The 19305-nt window shown below is 47.5% G+C and overlaps 1 protein-coding gene and 1 long non-coding RNA gene across 2 annotated transcripts in view; both read left to right on the top strand.

Annotated features, from left to right (window-relative positions):
* Positions 1-6996, top strand: part of MEX3A (mex-3 RNA binding family member A) — a 28829-nt gene extending 21833 nt beyond the window's left edge. The window contains exon 2 of the mRNA XM_060757810.2: positions 1151-6996. Coding sequence (XP_060613793.2) covers positions 1151-2283 — 1133 coding nt within the window. The 3' untranslated portion in view covers positions 2284-6996. The remainder of the gene's footprint in view (positions 1-1150) is intronic.
* A 3715-nt stretch (positions 6997-10711) lies between these two features.
* On the top strand, positions 10712-18682 carry LOC137097728 (uncharacterized). Its single transcript, XR_010910404.1, has 2 exons — positions 10712-12364; positions 12928-18682. It is a non-coding gene; the product is annotated as an uncharacterized lncRNA (long non-coding RNA).
* The last annotated feature ends 623 nt before the right edge of the window (positions 18683-19305 follow it).

Below are 19305 nucleotides of genomic sequence, written 5' to 3'. Positions count from 1 at the left end.
TTTCCAAAGACCCTCCTCCCTTCTCGGGATGAATAATTTATCCCTGAATTAAGGGAAGAACGTCAAATCGGTTTTGTTTCCGTTCCCTCTTTGAAAGGCTCTACTCACCCCCGAAGTTGAAGCTGGCTTTCCAAGGGCAGCAGGGTGGTGTTTATCTATATATATATAAATGCTCTGTGCATAATGAATACCTTAAAAACAAAAGAACCAATGAACGAAATCACACCAGATTTGGCAACAAAACGTCTCACAACACAAGGAGTGACCATCACTCAAAACATTATGATTCTGTTATTTGGGTGTTGTAGTTGCTGGGATTTATAGTTAACCTACAATCAAAGAGCATTCTGACGTCCACCAATGAGGGAATTGAACCAAACTTGGCACACAGAACTCCCATGATCAAAAGAAAATACTGGAAGGGTTTGGTGGACATTGACCTTGAGTTTTGAAGTTGTAGTTCACCTACATCCAGAGAGCACTGTGGACTCAAGCAATGATGGATCTGGACCAAACTTGGCACGGATACTCAATATGCTGAAATGTGAACACTGGTGGAGTTGTGTTGGTTTTTTTTTTGGGGGGGGGGGGGAATAGACCTTTACATTTGGGAGTTGTAGTTGCTGGGATTTATAGTTCACCTACAAACAAAGAGCATTCTGAACCTCACCAACGATAGAATTGGGCCAAACTTCCCACAGAGAACCCCCATGACCAACAGAAAATACTGTGTTTTCTGATGGTCTTTGGTGACTCCTCCGACACCCCCTCATGACCCACCTAGGGGTCCCGACCCCCAGGTTGAGAAACGCTGGAGTAAAGGATCTTGTGTTCTCTTGTTAGTTTCGTTAATACAAGTGCACTCGGTCTGAAGTACACCTGTTTTCGCTTTGGGAGGGAGTGCGGCGTCTTAATTTCCAAACTGATGGAGGATTTCTTTCCTCCTATTTCATATTACCTTTGAACGTGGGACCTGAGCCTCTTGAGTGGCCTAGGACCTTTCTGCTTCTGCTTCTTTCCTGGTTGAATGATGGCAAGTGGAGGAATCGATGCTGTATGGGGCCCTTCCTCAGTGTGTTCCAGACTTGTGGAGCTTGGCACACTAACCCCTCTCCTGTGTTTCTCTCTCTTTTTTCCCCTCTCTTTACAGGCTGCAAAATCAAGGCCTTGAGGGCCAAGACCAACACCTACATCAAGACCCCAGTGCGAGGCGAGGAGCCTGTTTTCATGGTGACCGGGCGGAGGGAGGATGTGGCCATGGCCCGGAGGGAGATCATCTCGGCGGCCGAGCACTTCTCCATGATCCGGGCCTCTCGCAACAAGGCCGGCAGCACCTTTGGGAGCGCCCCCACGCTGCCGGGGCAGGTCACCATCCGGGTCCGGGTCCCGTACCGCGTGGTGGGGCTGGTGGTGGGGCCCAAAGGCGCCACCATCAAGCGGATCCAGCAGCAGACCAACACCTACATCATCACACCCAGCCGGGACCGCGACCCTGTCTTCGAGATCACAGGAGCGCCGGGCAACGTGGAGCGGGCCCGCGAGGAGATCGAGACCCACATCGCCGTGCGGACGGGCAAGATCCTGGAGTACAACAACGAGAACGACTTCCTGTCCAGCAGCCCCGACTCAGGCCTGGAGAACCGCTACTCGGAGGCCTGGCGCGTCCACACTCCCGCCCCCGGCTGCAAGCCCCTCTCCACCTTCCGCCAGAACAGCCTGGGCTGCATCGGGGACTGCTCCGTGGACCCTGCCTATGAGACGCCCCGCCTCAACGACCAAAACGACTTCAATTACAGTTACCTCTTCCCCAACTACGGAGTCAACAAGCAAGACCTGTACTACGGGGTCCCGGAGTCGGGGGCTCCGCTGTGGGCCGGGCAGGAGAACACCAACCCGGTCTCCATCCTCTTCTCCAAGCAGCAACAGCAGCAGCAGCAGCGGTCCGGCAGCGTGGGCGCCCTCCACGCCAACTCCCACCGCTCCCCGTCCTCCTCCTCCTCCCTCCCCGAGCCCCCGCTCTCCGGGCTTCCCCGGCGGTCGCAGGGGGAGACTCTGCCGGGCTTCTCCAAGCTGGGCGCCTCCTCGGCCGGCGCCGGCCGGACGCCCCTCTCCAGCAGCCGGGAGTGCATGGTCTGCTTCGAGAGCGAGGTGACCGCCGCCCTGGTCCCCTGCGGCCACAACCTCTTCTGCATGGAGTGCGCCGTCCGGATCTGCGAGCGGACCGACCCCGAGTGCCCCGTGTGCCACGCGGCAGCCACGCAGGCCATACGAATATTTTCTTAAAACAAAGACTGACACGCAAGCCCACCAAGAAAGAAAGAAACCAACCAACAAAACCACGAGAGACAGATAGACAGACAAGGCAGGCAGGCAGCATTTGGGGGATAAATTTGGAGTGGGTGACAGGACGGGAGGGAGAGAGAGAGAGAGAGAACGAGACAGAACGAGACACAAATCAGACATCAGAAAGGAAATCAATTTTAAAAAGAAGAAAGAAAGAAATTATTTTAGCAGTGTATGTTATTTTTAAAGCCAATAACGATGAGGAGGGTGGTGGTGGTGATAGTGGTGGAGACGGAGAAGGAGGCGGAAAGAGATAGAACTATTAGCGGAGGCCATGGCCACGCAGGAGCTTGGGAACGAACGGAGGACTCTTCATCCCGTAGAGAACGGGGAGGTTTGGGGCGAGACCGGGGCGGGGTCCGCAGCGGAGAGAGGAGTCGGAAGGGGTCCGAAGATGGCCGGAAGCGGCCGCATCGGGAAGCGAAAGAGGACAGGATCTGACCACAACAAAGGAGGAGGAAGAGGAGGAGGAGGAGGGACACCGTCCACCTTTGGGAACCTAATCAAACGAGGGCACAACTGTATTACCTCAAACATTTCAAAAGAAAAAAAAGAAGAAGCAGCTAAAGACCTTTATATTCTTTGTCCTCTATTTTTTTCCTAAGAAAAAAAATTCCAAGTAAAACAAAACACGTGATATTAAATAAAGCCAGTGAAATTGTGGGGCCGAAGGAAGGGGGTCGAAGGAAGGGCCCCTCGGAAGAAGAACCACCTTCTTGGCCGCCTTGAAACTTTTCATTTTGAGTCTTCTGAGCCACCGCTTTGGGACATTTGTTTTGTTTCTGTTTTTCTATGCGAGCAGGGATTCATCCAGTAAGGACCAGGAGTCACTAACAGGGTATTTCCACGACAAAACGGCCGACTTCTCCCCATGCAAACGAACCTTTCCGATTCCCGAGTCAAGGGGGAATTGCGAGGGCTGCGCTCCACATTCCTACATTTTATTTTATTTTTTTGCCTTCTTATCCTTGCCGGATGATGCAAATGCAAAATAAAAACAGTCACACATGCAAACAGCAACAACAACAAAGAGAAACACATGCAAACAACAACAACAACAAAGAGAAACATCCTTTCTTCCTTTCTTTCTCTTTTGGTTTTCACGACAATGACGACAATAATTTCACACCAAACCTAAGAAAGACAACAATGCAATACTGGCCACAAAGCCCACGTCAAACCAATTCACAACCCGACGGAAAGCAAAAAAAAAGAAAAGAAATAATAATAATAATATATATCTATATCTATATATATATATATATATATATGAATTAACATGTTTATATATAATTTTATCGTCTTTTTAAACTGGACCAAAACTTTTGTTACTCAAATCCAAGTAAAGAGAGAGAGAGAAAAAGAGTATTTCCTTATGGACCAAAACCTCTTTTCGCTGTCCACACACGGATCTTCCGGAGGTTGCCTACTTTTATATATTCTATTTTTTTCAGAATGAAACAAAACAGACACATGCTCAAGAAGAAAAAGAAGAATATGAATAATAATAATATTAATATTAATAATAATGAGAGTGCTATTGAATTGCCTTGTCAAACATCCTTAATCATTTCAAGACATTTTGACTCCTGCTTTGGTTATAACGCCCGAAACTGTCGACTGTTGGGAACCGGAGAGACGGTGCGAGCGGAGGCGCGGGAAGGGAGGTTTCCAACAGAAAGATAGGTAGATAGATCCGGCAGGGGCACACCCACGCCACACCTCTCTCGCCCCCTTTTCCTCCTTCCCAACTCTCTCCCCTCTTTTTACCTTTGCTTAGAATTTTCGGACCTTTATTTCAGAAGGAAACTTTGGAACTGAGCTAGGAGAGAGTGCTTGTTTGGATACTTCCCTTCCCCGGAATGGCACCCTCTTCCCTTTCCCCTCGACACACAATCCCTTGACTTCCTTGCGCTTCTCCTCGGCGGGCCTTCCGGTCGTCTCTTGGTAGGGCTTCGTCTACTCTTGCGCTAAGGAAGGCCGCCGAGCAGTTGTTGCTTTTGTAGAGAGCGATGAGGACAGGACCTCTCTTTCCTTTCTCCTCGACACGCTGTCCCTTGACTTCCTTGCGCTTCTCCTCGGCGTCCTTCCGGTCGTCTGTTGGTAGGGCTTCGTCTACTCTTGACCTAAGGAAGGCCGCTGAGCAGTTGTTGCTTTTGTAGCAACTGCTGTGTTTTGCTCTCTCTCGGAGAGCGATGAGGACAGGACCTCTCTTTCCTTTCCCCTCGACACGCCGTCCCTTGACTTCCTTGCGCTTCTCCTCTGCGGCCCTTCCGGTCATCTGTTGGTAGGGCTGGGTCTACTCTTGCGCTAAGGAAGGCCGTCGAGCAGTTGTTGCTTTTGTAGAGAGTGATGAGGACAGGACCTCTCTTTCCTATCTCCTCAACACACCGTCCCTTGACCTCTTTGCGCTTCTCCTCGGCGGTCCTTCCGGTCGTCTCTTGGTAGGGCTGGGTCTACTCTTGCGCTAACAAAGGCCGTTGAGCAGTTGTTGCTTTTGTAGCAACTGCTGTGTTTTGCTCCCTCTCGGAGAGCGATGAGGACAGGACCTCTCTTTCCTTTCCCCTCGACATGCTGTCCCTTGACCTCTTTGCGCTTCTCCTCGGCGGTCCTTCCGGTCATCTCTTGGTAGGGCTGGGTCTACTCTTGCGCTAAGGAAGGCCATCGAGCAGTTGTTGCTTTGCAGCAAGTGCTGTGTTTTGCTCCCTCTCGGAGAGCGATGAGGACAGGACCTCACTCCTCGACAGCCAAATTGGAAGTCCAGAGTCCATCCTCGAGATGGCCATCATGCCAAATTCTTGCCCACTTCCCACACAAGATCAGGGTCTCTCCAAGAGTATACCCAGCACTGCCTTCCTGGTGTTCCCAAGTTCGGCGAAATGCGAACACAACGAGCGATCATTGCCCAAGAGTTGGGAGTTTGGCTTTGTTTTGAGAAGCGATGGCTTTGTGTACATATTTCCCAAAAGCTGAGAGAGAACCAGCAGTGGAGGCGAAATATGCTGTCCGTCCTTCCGTCCATCCGCTCCTGGTTCTGCTCTTTCCGCCAAAAAAGGGGAGACTGTCAACCAGGAAGAAAAGAGCCATTTGAAACTCTCGTTCTCCAGAATTGGTTGTTTTATTCCCTTGAAATCGCAAAACTCCAAATTTCAGAGAAGGTAGGCCTCACCTTTTTGGAGATCTGGCCACCTTTGATCCTCAGTATTGATTCGGTGGGAATAAATTCTGGAGGGCGAAAAGGGGGCAGAATTGGACGCCTTTGCCCTCGGATCCTCAAGCGAAGCGTCTTTGCGGGAGTTTCCTTCCCAACAGCTCCAGTGGGGGGAAATGGGGTGGCCAGTGGTCACTTCTTGGCCCCCCCTTCTATCCTCCCCAGGTCCCCCTTCTTTTTCCTATATGCCAGCAAAACGATTTTCTATGCATTCCTTTCCAAAAACATCCCACAAAGACGTTTGTGACACCTCAGCGATGGCCTCTGCCCTCTGACAGTCTCCCCTTTTGAGGAAATGTTCTCGTGGAAGAAGGAAAAAGGAAAAGGAGGCCTAGATCTCTCTCTATATATACACCAGAAATGCTTGTTTCTTTTTTAAAAATGAACTATAGATATCCCAGTAGAAGGAAACCAGGGGAGGGGAAAAAAAGGAAAGAAGGTCAGGAGGTGGAATTAACCTTTTTTTCTTTCTTTCATCCTTTCGTTCTTTCTTTTTTTGTAAAATGGTGGAAGCGAGTGAGAGGAAACGTGGGGAGAGCAAGCCGCTCTGGTTGCCTTCTCCCGCAGATGTAGATAATGAAATAGAGTGCAGGTGGAAGAGGACGAGGAGGGGGAAAGGGGTGCCCAAAACAGACTTGGGGCAAGAACTGTGCCCGGTCCCTCCGGCCGCTGTGAAGGAAGCGGGCCGGACGTGTTTCTTTGGATTTAGTTGTTCTTGGCGGAGTGACGTCTGTTTTGTTGTTGACGTGAGGAAGTTTTCGGTCCATGTTTTCTTAATTTTGTGCCAGGCAACGGAGGAAGAGGAGGAGGAAGAAGAGCGATGGGGAGAGGAAGGAGTGAGTGGGAAAAGCGAGAAAGGAGAGAGCGAGTTGGTTGGTTTGGGGGGATATCGCCTCTTGATAGACCTCCCCCTTTCCTCTGTTTCCCCCCATTATCTTCTTATTACAGTACGACCCCCCTATCCAGAAGGAATACATTTATTCCGGGACTCTGTGCCGATACATTTATTCCGGGACCCTATATCCAGAAGGAATACATTTATTCCGGGACCCCGTATCCAGAAGGAATACATTTATTCCGGGACTCCGTGTTGATACATTTATTCTGGGACCCCGTATACAGAAGGAATACATTTATTCAGCGACTCCGTGTCGATACATTTATTCCGGGACCCTATATCCAGAAGGAATACATTTATTCCGGGACCCCGTATCCAGAAGGAATACATTTATTCCGGGGCTCCGTGTCGATACATTTATTCCGGGGTCCCGTATCCAGAAGGAATACATTTATTCAGCGACTCCGTGTCGATACATTTATTCCAGGACCCCATATCGAGAAGGAATACATTTATTCCGGGACCCCATATCGAGAAGGAATACATTTATTCCGGGACCCCGTATCCAGAAGGAATACATTTATTCCGGGATTCTGTGTCGATACATTTATTCCGGGACCCCATAACCAGAAGGAATACATTTATTCCGGGACTCCGTGCCGGTACATTTATTCCGGGACCCCCTATCCAAAAGGAATACATTTATTCCGGGACTCCGTGTCGATACGGGAAATTCCGGATCATGCACAAGCAATGAAGGACTTCCTCCAGCCATTGAGTTGCACTGGAGGACCTCGGAAATAGATAAATGCCATGGTGAGAGTCCGGATCGTGCGTATACGGGTCTCGTACTGTCAGAGGAACATAGGAAGAAGCCTTCCCCTTGTATACACGCATGATGAGAATAGTAGAATATTTCCCCTTTTCTAAAAATAATAATATGGATAAAAGTATAAAATCCGAACCAATGTCCGCATTTGCTGATTAGAGACGGAAGCGGCGCCGTTATCCCGCCTCGGGACGACTCGCGTTCCCGGGACGGGCGAACGCGCCTCTTCCCGCTTCGTCGTTTTCCTTTCCTTTAAGGAAAAAAAAAGTAGGAAAGAAAAAGGGTTTCTTTTTTTTTTAGTTCCAATAACCTTTTATCTATCTATCTATCTAATCTATATATACATATACATATATATTAAAAGAAAGCCTGATGTAGCAGCTCTAGTTTAATAGCAGTATTTTAACTCCCATCTTTTAAAAATATATATAAATATAAATATATATATATATATTTCCGTCAACTTGCCCCCTCCTTGTTATTTTTTAAATGTAGCAAGACTGAAAAAAAGAAAAGAAAAAAGGGTTTAAAGTAAACAATCCAAATGGCAGAACTTCCTGTGTTTTGAGGAAAGAGAGGAAGGAAGGAAGGAAGGAAGGAAGGAAGGAAGGAAGGAAGGAAGGAGTCAAGGCATGGTGGGGCTGGTGCACATCCTGTAGATTTCCCCTTACAGGAAGGCAGTGGGAATAAATTTGCATAATTCCTTTTTTTAAAATATATGTATATATATAAATCTGAAAAAGGAAAAAAATGCCCAAGACCTTAAGCTTTTGCTCTGATGTCCATCTTCCCTGGTCTGGGGGGCAGCCTGAGTCTCGGGGGGAGGAAACGGGTTGTGCTTGTGCTTTGCACGGCACCCTCTAAAGTTCAGACTAAAACCCGGAACGGTGTGACTCCCTCTGCCCTGAGCGACAGCTCGTCAGTCAGATTCATCAGCAATAAAGATGACAAAACGTAAGGACGGCCGTAATTTTTATTAGTATTATTGTTTGAGGAGAAGCATCCCCTGCGTTGGAGCTCGGAAAGCCCAGCCCGTGCCAATCTCTGAACCTGCACTGAAATCCAACCCATTGTGGGACTAACCACCGAATCGCACTGACCTGCAGGGCCCCTGAGGGTCCACCCCTTGAGCTCAGGGCCCCCATGAGACCCGATCACCCTTACTTACTCTGATTGCCATCACCGCCATTGCCTTGTGGCCCAGGACGGACCTCGGCCCCTTTTGCTTTAAGCCAAGCCGGTAGAGCAACCAACGGAGAGCTCCTCCGCTTGGCTAACTAGATCAAGAACCAAGTATGGCCTCTTCTTGTACCAACGCAGCACCAAATCCTGTGCAGTAGCTGCATAAATCAGGGGCTGGAGTTATCCCAAGAATCATAGCAGGCAACGGCATTTGGAATTCCTGCCAGGCAAGATGACACAGCCCTCCGAATGGGCAACACTCTACTGTGCTTGTTACACGTTACAGTGTTCCCTCACTACTTCGTGGTTCGCTTTCCGCGGACTCGCTGTTTTGCGGGTTTTTGCCTCCCAGTTTAAGAATGGACAGCCATTCAAGAGAGATTGTAGATTAACGCAGATGTAGCTAGCAAACAAAAAAAGGGTGCGGTGCCTTTACATCTCTCCTTGCTTGTGCCTCACTCTCGGAACTCGATATACATATATAGCGCCCCTACTTCGCGGATTTTCACTTTTTGCGGGTGGTCCTGAAACGCAACACCCGCGATAAGCGAGGGAACACTGTACTTGTAACTTGGACCGAGCTCGGAGCCCAGCAGGGAGATACAATCCAGGGGTGTGAGGATCTGTTCTGTTTTTGTTTCCAATTTTGGGTACCCCCCCCCCCCCCCCGTTCTGGGAGATTAGGAGGGGGCTGTTTGGATTTGTAATTCGGAACCCCAAGCTCCGTTTTGGGAAGAATCTTCACAAAAACAGAACAGATTCTGTGCAGTTTCACACCCTCGTAATACATTCTGCCCCAAAGACATCCCTCAGGTCTCTTGCCTGGCCGGGGTTCCACTTTGCTCCGCCTGCTACCACTCTCGATGCGCTGTTTGCACCTCCGAAAACCCAGACATTGGGCAGTAAGGTTTACAAGGGTGCCACTGATAGAAGTGGAAGTGTACCGTCAAGGGATGAGATCCCACTCGTGTTACAGAACAACGGGTTTCGTCTCTCAATCGGCCAGAATTCTGGGAAATGTTGAGTGTGAGACCTTTGGGATTCTCGGCTTTTCCTAATAAACAACATTTCCCATAATTTTGCAGGAGCAAAACGGGGGATAGCAAAACGGGAACCTCCACTTCATGATGCTAGTGAATGTGAGATCATCCGAGGTGGGACCTGTTACTATCTGCTAGTTGGACTTGGATAGAGTAGAGCCATGGCATGCGTTGTCGGATGGTGAGCAATGTGTAGAGTGATCTCACTCTACACTGATAGGGAGAGATTCAGCTGGAGGCGTTCCATCTGGATGGGTATTGTAGTGTCATCTAAGGTCTTGGGTCTCGGGGGGTGTTCCATCTGGATGGGTATTGTAGTGTCATCTAAGGTCCTGGGTCTCGGGGTGTTCCATCTGGATGGCTATTGTAGTGTCCTCTAAGATCCTGGGTCTCGGGGTGTTCCATCTGGATGGGTATTGTAGCATCATCTAAGGTCCTGGGTCTCGGGGTGTTCCATCCGGATGGTTATTGTAGTGTCGTCTTAAGGTCCTGGGTCTCGGGGGCGTTCCGTCTGGATGGGTATTGTAGTGTTATCTAAGGTCCTGGGTCTCAGGGTGTTCCATCTGGATGGGTATTGTAGTGTCATCTTAAGGTCCTGGGTCTCGAGGGCGTTCCGTCTGGATGGGTATTGTAGTATCGTCTAAGGTCCTGGGTCACCTTGGAGGGTCGCGGGGCTCTGTGGAATCCTATTCAAAGCTTGACGTGAATTCCCCATCCCACCGACTCTGCGTTGTGTTCCTCTCTATGGGGAAAACATTGCACCCGGCTGGGAAAATAACAAAACAAGGTGGAGAACGTCATGATGAATGGGTGGAAGGGATCCATCTGGGCCAAAAGGAAGAGGTGTTGACGCCGATCCTACTCCAACTTTGCGTCGAGACCTTGAGCTTTCGTTTAGGGCTGTTTCCGGATGGATTCCCACCCGTCAATGCTCAGAGCTTCCCATAACCCAGCAGCTAACTATCGAAGGACAGCCTATTTCCTTGTTTCTGGAGGCAGAGTCTTGACGATGTTTTCCTTGTGAAGTTCTTGCATTATGTCAACAAGAAGGAAGCCGGGCTCTTCGGTGGTTCGAATGTGGGTTTTCCCCTTTCCTTCGTGGATCCGTCAATTCCTCGACAAAATGTTTGTCCATTCGTTTGGGAGGGGTATCCGTCTCTTGTTGGTTTTTCGTGGCTTGAGATCTTAGATGGGAAGGAAAGTCCGCTTTCTATGGCTGAAGCATTGCTATGGTGATGAATATTGGGGGGGGGGGAGGGGGAGGGAGGGGGTCCGGTTCTCATAAAGTGAAAGGAAAGTTATCGATAAAAGTGATGTAAAAGTAGTAGTATTGTAATGGGTTTTGTTTTTGAAAAAACTGAGATACTGAGTTTGGATTCCTCTCTAAACGAGGCTCAATCGATCAAAATGGCAATCCAGTCCAGACTTTGTGTAGCTGGTGGGATAGCGGTCTGGTACTTTCCCTTTATTCCTCTTCTCCTCTTTCTTTCTTTCTTTCTTTCTTTCTTTCTTTCCTTTTTTCCTTTTCTTTCTCTCTTTCTCTCGTAAGAACGGAATCTCCCGCAATGCCAAGGCCACGACTGTTACGCCCCTCGGATCCGAGCGACAGCAACACACATTGCAAACCTTTTTTAATTTCCTTTCAGAATACCTTATTTTAGTATTTTAATTTCTTTGCCTTGATAATGTGCATTTTGATGCCTGGTTGTTTGGGTTTAGTTTAGTTTTTGAAGAAAAAGAAGGCAAAAGGGGGAAATGAGGACGAAAATTAGAACCTTTCTTTATAATTTAATATTCTATTTTAATAAATGCATTTATTACATGTAAATGTATTAAGGAACTGGGCTAAATAAAAAAAATACTTTTTATTAGGTAATTTATTATTATAAGGAAAAAAAGGATATTTTATTTTATGATAAAGTGATCCTTACAAAGATTAGAATGTTTAGAATATATGTAGGTTAAAAAATACATTTGTATCCAGAGTATTGCTTAAAAAGTGTTTTTAATATATGTTCCGCTTTCTTTCCTTCCTCTTGTGTGTGCGTGTATGGTGTGTATCAGTGGATAGTGGTGGTGGTGGTGGTGGTGGTGAGAATAGCCCTTCCGAGAAAGAAAACGCTGCCGCAAGGTTGTATTCGACATACGCAAAAAATTCAGACTTTGAGAATTGGCAAAACGTCGCTCTTTTCTAATCATTTTAAACGTTGAGGATTTGGCCGTGATTTCGAAATAGTCCCGACCCAAAGAGGTTGGGATTGTTACTTGATTGGACACAAGACTTACAACACGCATAGAGCAGAGGGCTCAGTGGCGTTGCAAATTTCAGGTGGAATCAGGCCAGGTCCGTTTCCACTTGACAGAGATCCCAAAAGAGTCTTGAAAGCCGGGCCCAGCAACTGGGTTTGTCCAAAGCAGAAAGCCTTCTGGAGCAAACGAGAGGCCACCTTTCTAACGCCATCCTCCTTGGCCAGCATTGAGCCGAGGATCCCTGGCCTGGTATTGTAGTCTCCAAAGGGCACTTTGCTTGGATGGACCAATAGGACATCAAGATGCCTTGGGCCTTCCTATTGGGCTTCAGCATAGAGACCGGGGGCAGAAGGAGACCCCAAAGATGGGGAGGAAAGGGGAGCACAATACGGCCGAGACAGGAAAGCAAATCCCTCTTCTATCCCAGGGTTGGGATAACCATAACGCCCATTACGAAACCTCTCAAAGGCACATTGCAAGCCTTTGAGATCCCTTCTCTAGGAAAGTCTAGCCTAGCTCCTCCAAGATGACCCTAGCGTATGGTCAATGTCATCCAACCTTTCATCAAACCTTAAAGGAGCTTTCTGGGTGCCAGAAGAGCTTCCACAACCTCAAGTTCCCTTAAAGCAGATCTTCTCAACCTCCCAGGATTCCTTACCATTGGCAATAAAGTTTTCTGGAAGTTGGAGGGCTGCAAGATGAGGAGGCCTGCCTTGAAGGAAACTTGAAGGTACGGAAGCTCTTCTTTCACCCAAAAACGCCTTTAAGCTTTGATGACCTAATGATAGAGTAATCTTGGAGGAGCTAGACATTCCTAGAGAAGGTTCTCTTAGACTTGCAGTGGTGGGATCTTGTAAACCCATTCATCCTGGCGTTTGAGGACAAGCGTTGTCTAGCCTAGCTCCTCCAAGATTACCCTAGTGTATGGTCAATGTCATCCGATCTTTCATCTTCTGGGTGCCAGAAGAGCTTCTGCACCCTCAAGTTTCCTTCAAGCAGGTCTTCTCAACCTATGGCCCTCCAACTCTCAGTATTCCTTATAATTGGCAATAAGGTCTTTTGGAAGTTGGAGAGCCACAGGTTGAGGAGGCCTACCTTGAAGGAAACTTGAAGTTGCGGAAGCTCTTCTTTCACCCAGAAATGCCTTTTAAGCATTGATGAAGGATTTGATTATCTAACGATAGAGTGATCTCGGAGGAGCTAGACATTCCTAGAGAAGGTTCTCTACAATAAGGTCTTCTGGAAGTTGGAGGGCTGCAGGTTGAGGAGGAGGCTTGCCTTGAAGGAAACTTGAAGGTGCAGAAGCTCACCTTTAAGCTTTGATGACCTAAAGATAGAGTAATCTTGGAGAAGCTAGACATTCCTAGAGAAGGTTCTCTACAATAAGGTCTTCTGGAAGTTGGAGGGCTGCAAGTTGAGGAGGCCTACGTTGAAGGAAACTTGAAGGTGCAGAAGCTCTTATTTCACCCAGAAACACCTTTAAGCTTTGATGACCTAACGATAGAGTAATCTTAAGGGAGCTAGACATTCCTAGAGAAGGTTCTCTTAGACTTGCAGTAGTGGGATCTTGTCAACCCATTCATCCTGGCGTTTGAGGACAAGCGTTCCCTGCTGAAGACCAAAACCCGCGAGCCCCTCTTTCCATTGTGCCTTTGAGGGGGTTCCTAACGGGCCTTCTCCCAGCCTAATCCCAATTAGTCCAGACCCCCAGGTTCTAGGCCTACGTTTATTAGTGAGGCACAAAAGACCCTGTTTTTGGAGGAGCTTGAAGTCCCCAGAACCGGCCTTCCTTGCGGGTCACATATCTGTCCCTTTGGCCTTTGGCTCAGAAAGAATTGTTCCGTAGTTTTTAAACCAAAAGCAAGAGAAAGAGAAAGAAAGAATAGAAAAAAATCACTAAGTATATTTAAAAAAATAAGGAAATCTTTCTAAAAGTATAACGCTTTCTAATGTATTTCTTATAATCGTATAGAGAAAGAATGAATAAAAGATGAATAGTAGATGCTATCCGTATTAAAATAATAAAAATAATAATAAGGAAAACTGAGAATCCCAGACTGAGCAGAATGTCGAGATTTCCGCTCCTCCGCGTTCGGTGGCTTGTTTGTTGAAATCCCTGCCGAGACATTCCTTTGCTGAGATTTGAACCACGGTTTCGTCACTTTTCTGTCAGTCAAAGCGGTTACTGTTATTTTTTTATAGAAGGGGGAAAAGCGCGGGGTTCTAATAGGAGTCTATTTTTTAAGAAAAAAAAGAATTACGGTTTTGTTTCGTTTTGTTTACGTTGATCTTCGGAAAAGGATATCCATCAAACGCCCGAGAAAAGGGAAAGCGGAGGCTCCGAGTGAGACTTCTCTCTTCCGACTTCCTGCGGGAAGAACCGTTTCTGTTTCGTTTTATGGGAAAATTGGAAGCAAATGGCATAATTTTCACTGCAGTGGTTTTGTTTGGTTTTTTTTCCTTTGGAAGCAAGTTATTGTTTTCCTTCAGAGAGACAAAAAGGAAAAGGAAGGAAGGAAGGAAGGAAGGAAGGAAGGAAGGGCATTTTACAAAAGAGTTCAGGAAGGTTTTGGCACCAGACTTGATGAAAAAATCCACTTCTACAGAAAAAAATAGCTAAATATCCACAGGAAACTGTGTTTGATCCCCAAACGCTTCATGCGTGTGGCTGGTAGACGTCATCTATTTTGTATGTTGACCAAGATCCCCCATTTCCAGATTTCAAGAGGACCATCTGGGATAAAGAAAATGGTCTTCTCCAAAGTTCTTCATTGGTATTCCATAATTTCCTCCAATTCATCTGTAGCATGTTCAGACAGCCAGGTAGATAGATAGATAGGTAGGTAGATAGGTAGGTAGATAGATAGGAGATAGACACCTCCATCGCTTAGATTCCCTTCATTCAACTTCAGCTGGAAACATGACTGGTCCATATCATATTTGTCTTCTAAAATGGAACGCTCTTTTGGGGGCGTTTCTGGGTTTTGTTTTGGACGTGTGCAGATCCAGGTCTTAGGATGACCTCCAAATCCTTGGAAGGAGCCATGCCTTTGGGCCCAGTAAGGAGGACATCTGGGAGAGGAAGGTGGGTCTCAAGCATTATTTTAGGGAGAACCCATAGCCGCTTATCTCCCAAGGAACCAAATGGCCATCCTTGGCCCATTTCCCTCCATTCTCTTCACTCTCTTCCCTGGTGTCCTAGAACATCTTACTACACTATGAACTCTTAGGAGATCTGTGGCATTATTCTTATGGTAGGCAACGATGACGTGTACAGGTACTGCTGTTCGAGCCATGTTGAGCTGTGCCTCTGAGGCGTTGGAGGCCACTTCTTTGGGGCAGTGGGCCCTCCTTCCTTTGACCAGAGAAACCCCAAACTTGATGCAACTCTTGGACCCCAAGACAATCCTTTGGTTGGTGATTGTTACTCTTGAAGCAACTCTTCCAAGAGTTGCTTTGTCCCATGTTCGGAAGGAAATGGGAAAATGCTGCTTCAAGATGGTGCCACCCAAATCTGATTTTCCTTGCCTTTGGTGCTCTTGTCCCGATCCAGATCTCACGCCCCTTTGACAGATATCCAGATCCACTTTTTTCCCCCCGACTGACTCCTGAGTTCGGCCAGTATGGATGCAGAGCCATCCGCAGGAATACCTCGCAACGTCTTTCCAAGTGGGAACGTGATGAGCTCCGTCCCAGACTTCTCCTTTATGTTTTACAGTCATAGGAACTGTTTTGTTTTTCTTTCCGATCAGAATCCCACTTGGGTCCGAAATGAAGTGGCGGATTGCCTCGGGCTTTGAGAAGAGCCCAAGGCGGTTGCTTCGCTGTTTTGAGGGCCAGGGGTTCTTTTCCATGTTCTCTTCATCATTTTATTTTACCTCATTGTTCCTCTTTTGTTGAGATACTTGAACGGCTTGACAGCGAGACCCTGGACTGAACCTCAGTTTGCACTTTACGGAGGGCCTCTGTCTATCTATATCAGAGCTTGGGGGTCTCCTCCCAAAGCCACCCCTTCAGTGGCCTTTGTCTTCATCATCACGTTCTCTTTGGCTCCTGAAACCTCCCGCCTCTGAAGTGTGAAAAAGTTTGACCACGAAAACTTAGAATCAAAAAGAGTTGGAAGGCGGAATATGGGTTCTCCAGATTCTAAGGACTTCATCACACGGACTATTGGCCGAAAACCCGCTCTTGTTCTCTTTCTCTTTCTTCTCTGCTGCCTCTGCCACCACTTCCCCGGCCAAACATTGCTCTCTGCAGCAGCTCTTTCTCGCGTTGCAGTAATGAAGAATACTTTCCATCCTAAATCGCCGTCGCTGCTCATAAGATCGTCTCAACCCATAGTGGGAGCTCCCTCCTTCCGGCTCATTTCAATGACGGATTGGAACGCATGACGGTCTGGACGTAATTCAGCATCACATGATGATGGGCTCCGTGCCTCTCCGTCACTGAAACCAGCCTGAAGTATCTTCGGACGGGGAAATAAGTCAACGTGATGAAGTCCTGGATCAAGCTGGCCACTTTTGAGCAGATTCTATTACCGTATTGTTCTTGCTTTACGCACCACTTGGATCACACCACATATAGTCCTTTTCCATTTCCTTCGGACGGGGAAATAAGTCAATGTGATGAAGTCCTGGATCAAGCTGGCCACTTTTGAGCCAGATCCTCTTACCGTATTGTTCTTGCTTTACGCACCACTTGGATCACACCAGATATCGTCCTTTTCCATTTCTGAATGCTGTCGTTCCCTTTCTTTTCCTGGGAAAGGAACGAGACGCCGTGAATGTTCAACCTGTTGCCACCAAGCTCTGATATATGTATAGACAGACTCTTGAAGTTTACAGCAGCTCAGACAGGCCTCACGGCCGCCTCTTTGCTCCGGTGCTCTGCGTCGTTTCTCTTTCCGCCAGGTGTGATGACAAGGCCTTAAACCCCCTTAAGCCCACTCCTGGACCCCCGTTTCCCAGACCCCACAATGGTCCCAGTGTACAGAGTCGGCCTTTGTGTAATCCCTGGCTTAGGCAGCCAGGAGCCTGTTTCGCCTTTTCTCTTCCGCTTCCAACAATACCAGAAGTTGCTTTTTCAGTACTTCAGAAATACTTGAGCTTTGATATTTTGTAAGTATTTAATTTTGTACAAATAATTACCACCGGAACTCGGAACAACAGCGACCGGGACCTACTTTTGCTCTTGTTTACATTACAATACAAGGAAACCTCATTGGCAGGAATGGCGTTTGCTTCCGGTGCGTCAGCAAGGAATCGATCTGGATCCTGGATGTCGCATTTCTGGGATACAGAGGCGAATCCCGATCTGTTGTTTGGCGCAAGCAAAGGCAATCTGGGTTTAGAGAGAGCCAAGGAAGCCAGAGGGCTTTGGAAATCCCTTCTGGCATTAAGGGATTTGAGGGAGTGAATCTGGAATGGCCTGGTGTTGAAAACAGATTGAGGAGAAACGGCGGTTCCTCTTTGCATGGGTTTGCTCAGAGGATGTTGTCAGCAGAGGAAACAGAATATCGTACAATGGGTTCGTCCTGGTTGCGTTCCGGAGTGGGAATGCGCCACTTTCAGGTACAGAAGCATATCCTGCAATCCTTGAGGTGGGATGAGGTTTCCTGTGTCTGAATGGAGGAAGGCTCCAATCTGTTCAAAGGTCTTCCATGAGCTCAACTCAGACGAAGGAACACAACCAAGGAGACGCCCAGGCATCTCCGTCATGCCCTCGGATTAAGGAGGCATTGTATAGGATGATGGCTTTGTCTGCTGGTTGAGCAGAATTGCACTGCTTCTTTTTTGAAATAATAATAATAACAATCGCTGGTGCTAAAACAGCCTTTTCTGCGTAATGGTCCATCAACCAAGTTGGACTTGTTTACTTGTTCCGCGTCATTTCGGTCTGTGGCTCCGCATCTCCCTCCGAGCGCCGTCGCGTCCCGTTTTTCCTTTTGCGGGACTTTCCAACCCACTACAAATCCCAGAATCCCTCAGCGGGGTTGGTCTCAGATATTGATGGGCATTAGGGTTTGCAAGGGGGATATTTCCAGTTGACCCGTCGTCCCGTACGGGCTTGGATGCCACCTTTTCTCCTTGCACCATCGCCGTCCAATCTCTCTTTGAGTCGTTGGGATTCACTGGTTGGGATGAGGAAGGCAGTCGATCTCAAGACTTCTTGGTTTTGCTTTTATGACATTGTATTTGAGGCCGCGAAGTGTGGATGGGCAACGGAGGCAAGGCCAAGGGCTTGCATCAAAGCCTATTTACTGAAACAAAGCAAAACAACAACAACAAAACAAAACAAAAAAGCCTCAATGGAGCCAGAGGTTATATTTACGGTGCGCGTGGGAGATGTTGTTTCCTTTGGCGTCTAAACCGTTCGCCATTGTTTTGGCCAAGGATGCCATCAGGGCCCTGCCCTTTGCCCATCCACAACTTCAAACCCGCAAAGGGCTCTGATAGTCTTAAGTAACCCCCCTTTTCAACATGGTGCTGAAATCTTTGTTCGACTTTTCAATATGAATTTCTACTGTGTACACCGTTTGCCAAGGGTTTTTTGAAGCTCCGTCCATCCCGTTGCCTCGTTTTTGGGGCTTCCAATCCTCGGAAACCGGGGCTCCCCTTCGGGGATCTTCATTGCTCTCTCTCTCTTTCCATCTCCCGTTGGAAAACATACAATATACATAGAATAATAAACAAAGACCCAAGGAAATGGAAGGAGAGAGAAGCCCGGAAATGGTAACCCAAACAGAGAGAACGTAAAAGGAGAAGAAGAAGAAAGACAGAGAAGGAAAAGACAACTAGTTAGACTCAGTGTCCGAGTTCGGAGGCATCTAGCTCAAAAGAGAAGAAGAAGATTTTTAAAAAGTTAAAGTTAAAAAAAGAGAATTAATGATGTTGCACAACTTGTAGGAAAACAAAGAAGGGAAAGGGTTATTGTATTAAATGTGCTAAATTACATTAAGAACTTAATTTTATTAAAGTATTATTACTTAAGTCTCGTGTGGCGTCTTGGCTTTGACTCGTCCTTGGGGAAGTCACCCTTTCCACCTCCGTTTCCTGCCCCAACTTTTTCTGTTCTTCCCAACCCAACAAAACAGAGCCGAAGCGAGCGCAAATCCCCTCCGATCTGTCAGGGACGATCCCAGTTGGCTCGAAGTTGAGACCCCTTTTCCTGATACTTTTGAAAGGCCCTTCTCAGGGATTCTAGGACTTTTGCTGGGAAACTTCAGTGAAGAAGAGAGAACCCACCACTCGGAGCTCACTCCACGCACACCATTGAGGGACAGCATGAATGTCATTGAGGGACAGCATGACATCTATATATATAAACATGTAATCTTCGTTTGTGGGATTAGCAGAACTCAAAAACCACTGGACGAACTGACCTGAAATTTGGACACTATACCCCTAACAGACCAACAAGTGACCATAACTCATAACCCCCCCCCCAAAAAAAAACAGCGAAAAGGACTTAAAAACCCCAAAAAGCTAAATGACGATGATACAGAAAAAAGAGAAGAGGGATGGAAAGAAGGGGAGAAAGAAAGAAAGAGGGAGGGAGATAAAGAAGGCAAGAGAGAAGGAAGGAAAGAGGTAGAGAAGGAAGAAAGGAGAAA

The sequence above is a fragment of the Anolis sagrei genome, chromosome 12 (assembly GCF_037176765.1).
Source record: "Anolis sagrei isolate rAnoSag1 chromosome 12, rAnoSag1.mat, whole genome shotgun sequence".
NCBI classification, from domain to species: Eukaryota; Metazoa; Chordata; class Lepidosauria; order Squamata; family Dactyloidae; genus Anolis; species Anolis sagrei.
The sequence above is the reverse complement of the archived record's forward strand: the minus strand, read 5'-3'. Positions and strand labels throughout refer to the sequence as shown.